General features: G+C 42.3%; 1 protein-coding gene across 1 annotated transcript; it reads left to right on the top strand.

Moving 5' to 3' along the window:
- Nucleotides 1-1,379: 1,379 nt before the first annotated feature.
- On the top strand, nt 1,380-5,144 carry pnoca (prepronociceptin a). Its single transcript, XM_008286850.1, has 2 exons — nt 1,380-1,499; nt 4,527-5,144. The coding sequence occupies exons 1-2, from the start codon at nt 1,380-1,382 to the stop codon at nt 5,142-5,144; spliced, it is 738 nt and encodes a 245-aa protein (XP_008285072.1).

Genomic DNA, 5,144 nt, shown 5'->3' with positions numbered 1-5,144 from the left:
AGGATAAAATGTGTCATCAGTTAGTGTACAAAAGCTCTGTGTATTGTCCCCTGCCACTACGCAACAAAGATACCAACTGCACACGGGAATACATAGACACCGATTTACTGCACATTGTTGGAACACATCCTCCAAGGAGATGCCAAGCAGACTAGAAAGCAGCATAAAAAGAACAACTTGCAACCTGTGGCGTGTGCAGCAGTCTACGTGCACGACCACAAGGGAGTATGATCGAGCTGAAAGTGTCTAATGCATTAAGGCCGATTCATGGTTTCTGCATGACTCATACAGACTTTAAAAGTGGATGGCGGACATGCACACAGCTCTGTTTATACCGCAATGGTTATACATCACTTTGGTGCAGACGGTCGCAGCTCTTTTAATGATACACTATAAAGGTGTGGATGACGGAGAAGCTCCTTGTACAGTCTCTTCATAAAACAAGCATTTGTTTGAAGCTCCATGTGGTCACACATTCATGTCATGTGTCCCTATTGCAGAAACATAGATGCAGAAAGTATGACCCTTAAGATTTAGCAGCAGGAAACAGCTTGCAAAGCTCTGTCACATGTGCCCTCTAAAGTCAAGAAAGATCAATGTAATTTTATAAATCTATTAGTTATCAAAAATCATCTAATGTATGAAATAACAATGACAGTAAGTGGCACAAAACTACTAGTTCATTTTTTTTTTTACCACTTACATGACATAATTTTTGACGTTTTCACAGACAAATCTTTAGAAACACTCTGTACACTTCTTGCTCACCACCAAATGGCAGACAGGAGCAGTTAAGCAACTAGCAGGTGAGCAGAGCACCACATTTAGGAGCCACATATTTCCATCAGGAGTTAGTTGAGAACACAGTGGAGACAAAGATAAAAAGAGAAAGAAGAGTTAATATTAAATGTAAATTTGCCAGAAGTCCAAAAATATGACTCGAAATGAAAGATAATGTTGCTCTATAACACATCAGCTTGAAAGGCGATGATATTTCAGTGCTGTATCCACACACATTGACATACAGACCATCTACCAAGTTCTAGAGATAAACACTCACATGGAACAAAACCCACATCATGTTTGAATCCATTAGTGGATGCCATAAGTAATACGATACAACATATAAAGACACTTTACTTTCATGGGCAAAGAAAAGTCTGAGTTTCATTTCAGTCCGTTTCCACAAGTGTTTTAAATCTACTTTAAGTTGAGCAAACCTCAATAGACTCTCTGTGTTTGACGGACCAGTCATGTGCCAAAATACAAAGTCAGATACGACTGACTTATAGGCAGTTAAAAGATTTTTTTTCAATGGCTGCATCAAACTAAACGTGTGTGTTTTGTGTGTCCTGTGCTGTGCAGCAGACGGTGGGACCATGAAGACCGCGGTGGCTCTGCTGCTGCTCTGCCTGTTTAATCCAGCACAGAGTGACTGTCAGGCTGACTGCCTGTCCTGCAGCAACATCCTGCCCAAACAGCTCAGTTTCAACACCGTGGTGAGGATTCTGCACACACACACACACACACACACACACACACACACACACGGGCCACAGCAAAGACAAATCCAATTAAAAGTTAATGAGACCTGGTGTATTAGATGTAAACATTAAAACTATTTTGTTTGATGGCTGAATTCCATTTAGCTCTTTCAGTTTCAGTGTTGAGGAACTGTTCATGTTGGCTCATTGCTCCAATGTCACGGATTACTGGGACGATGGGAATAAACAGAGCTAGCGCTACATTTATTAGCAACACATTTGCATCATTTGCAACATCAAAAGGGAAAAAGTGACTGTTTGTGTTGTGAATTTACAGTCTCAAAAAGGAACTTGTAGCAAAAGAATTTTTTTTCTTTAACCCCGAGAATAAAGCAAAAATAAATCACGCTCTGAAATATCAAGAAGCCAACATTTCATCCAGACAAAACTATACTGCAGTCACATGAATGATCAAACTCACACAAAACAGTCTCCACTGGGACTCTTTTTGTTTGGTGATAAAACAAGTGTAAACTCCTCACCCCACCCTCCTGCGTTCAGCCCATCCTCTGAACTGCTCCCTCACTGTCTCTGACTCAACAAATTACCCTTTTGGCATTTGAAATTTAATTTGTTGTGGCTAATTGATTCCTGGGGATAAATGTGTGTTTCTCCTCTCTGTGCTGTTGCCTTGTGGTTGTTTCTCTCTGGTTAATGACATGTCTGCTTTGCCGACATTTTTGCACGGAGCACACAAGAAGAAGTGCAGATAAAACATAAAACTATGAACTGGTAGCATTAGGCACTTAGGTCACAGTGGTATTTAAAGGGACCTCAAGTGAGCCTGTTGAATTGGGCTCCTTAAAGACATCCACTGACTTACCGCCCCGTTCTTGGAATGAGTGCCTCCTTTGATTATTTAAATTTTTTCTCCTCTCTTTTATCTCTTCTTCCTCGATGAAAAGCATTTTACATGTAAATCAATAAGGGACGAGAGCTTCCATAATTAGCCTGCGTCATGGAAACAGTAACTGATGCGCTNATGAAAAGCATTTTACATGTAAATCAATAAGGGACGAGAGCTTCCATAATTAGCCTGCGTCATGGAAACAGTAACTCATGCGCCAAAAGCATCGTAGTACTCCATGCACTGTGACCATCCACAGTCTTACTCTGTAATATACACCCCCCCCCCCAAAAAAAAAAAATACAAATTTAGATGTTAGCATTAGAGTATCGCTATATTAACACAAGGATCAAGGTCAGGCAAAGATAAGGTTAGGGTAGGCTTCAATGTCAATGTAATGTGTTCTGAAGTGATGGAAGGATGACTGTACGCACGCACACACACAAATACACACACACACACCACCCATTGAAGCATTGAAGTGAAAGATATAGGAGATCTAATCAATCTCCTTTGTAATATTGATTGATTTTGGTACTTTCTGTCTTAAGAATGAGTGAAGGAGGAACCCTACAGCATGTGTTCTATCCATCCATTCTTTATCTATCCATTCTTTATCTATCCATTATTTATTCCTCATTTGGTTCTGGGTGGGGTGGGGGGTGTGGGCTGTGGTTTATGGCAGCTGCTTTGGGGCCCCTGGAGGGGTCACCCTTGTCTGGTCGGGCTTCCCTTAGAGGGCTACATTCACGTCTACTGACATTTTCGTCTCCGGATTTTTTCTCCATTTGTTTTTGTTTTTTGTGTGTGTGGGCCGGAGCCGGCGCGCTGCCGGTGGAGGGTGTGCACATTCCAAGTCGAAGGATCCAGGTTGCCGTTGCTGTGATGGGGATTTGTGCTGTTGTCGTTGTGGGTGCGCGGTGGTGAGGCTCCCCGCTGCTTGCCGTTGGCGTGTGTTTTTGTTTTTAATAAAAGAAAAGAAAGGGAGAGTAAAAAGCGTTTTCGGGCCTTGCATTTTCAGTCTTTGATTGAGTTCTTTTTGATTCCTTCATTTTTTGCTTTTTTTTCTTTGTGTTGTTGTTTTTCACTTTTGTGTGTTCTAGTTTTTTGAAAAATGGACATTAGACACTGTTCCAATACATTTTGATCTGTGGGCCCAGAAGCATACAAAAAGCAGTTTCCCAACTACTTGAGTTAAGACATGCAACCTAGTTTTCAGAATCAGAATCAGAAAAAATGTATTAATCGCTGTGATTCTGGGTTTCTTGCTACAGCTGTTAGGTCATCCATCTTATTACTGTATCTGCCCTTCTCCATCAGTTTCCTTTGGTTGCTGCTGTAAACATTTGCTGTGAGCAAAATGCTAATATTGGCATGTTAACTCGCTCACATTCATAGGATGTGTATAAAAGGTGAACGTAGTCTTCAGGTCTGATGAGTGAAGTCAACGCTGAAGTGCCTTAAACCTGTATTCTTTCAAACAGCCAGCAGTTGGCTATTCCTATGGTTGAGGGGAAAAGAGATTGTTTCGAAGTCTAAGAGAAAATGATCCTTCTTCTTCTTTGATCTATTAACGTTCTCCTAACGCATTTATGATCACAATCGCTAGTTTCAAGTGTCCTTCAATCCAGGATTGTGTTCACTTTGGAAATTATGGTCCCATTCAAAGTAAAATGATGATAAAGCAGAGTATGTTTAAGGGTGGGGACACCTTGTGATTGACAGGTTGCATAATGTCTCATTCAGATCCACCCCTCGCTCATTACATCTGGTTTCAAAAGACTAAGGTGTCGACGGCCAAACTTGAGGGTGATGTCACAGTTGCTACGTCCATCTTTTAAATGCAGTCTAAGCTCACAGTGAAATTGTTAATGAACAGATATAATTTTCACTATCTTAGGCAAACGTGTTGGCACGCTAATGTCTGCTAATTATTGATTCTGAGAGGAACACAAATATGTGGACAGCATGTCATTGTAATCTGTCTAATCTTCTTAGAGCAACAGTGATCGCAAACTAACAGCTGCCCATCATGAAGTCTATCTTTCTTTCTTTTTTTTAATAATGCAAGTAAATTAATCTGAAAAGATTTTATAAAGAAAATAAAGAGAATCTCTTGTCTCGGTTTCTGTTAGGTGTGTCTCCTTGAGTGTGAAGGCAACGTTTTACCATCCTTCTCCTGGGACTTCTGTCGTAAAGCGCTGTCGTCACCCCTCTCCTCTCTCAGTGGTGCCATGCGGAAAAGATCTCAGGAGGAGGTGGAGGCCTTGTTTCCTGAGCAGGATGAGAACATGGAGGGAGGTCTGTCCCTGCCTGTTGCATTACAGAGGTTCGATCATGTGACCCGGGCACTCGGCGTGGATGAGAGTAACCTAGGTGGCAAGGGCGGTCAGCTGAACACTGCCTACAATTCCCAGAATGCCCTGTCTCTTGAAGACGAGTATGAGGACGACGAGGCAAGGCAGGAAGGGGGGGATTCTGATGCGGTAGCAGGACACGGTGACGTAGGGCTGAGCGTCTCCAAGAGGTTTGGCGGCTTCATCAAAGGAAGGCATGACTACAGGAAACTGATGTCCCCGGGAAGGTCGTACCAGAAGAGGTATGGTGGCTTCATCGGCATTCGAAAGTCAGCCCGCAAGTGGAACAACCAAAAACGTTTCAGTGAATTCCTGAAGCAGTACCTGGGGATGAGCACTCGGGCCACTGAGTTCAACAGCGTGTCAGAAGACCTCACCCAACAGAATGAGGTTTAG

This window comes from Stegastes partitus, unplaced genomic scaffold (assembly GCF_000690725.1).
Source record: "Stegastes partitus isolate 25-593 unplaced genomic scaffold, Stegastes_partitus-1.0.2 Scaffold473, whole genome shotgun sequence".
Lineage (NCBI taxonomy): Eukaryota > Metazoa > Chordata > Actinopteri > Pomacentridae > Stegastes > Stegastes partitus.
Note: the sequence above shows the minus strand (reverse complement) of the source record. Positions and strands in the feature narration are given on the sequence as shown.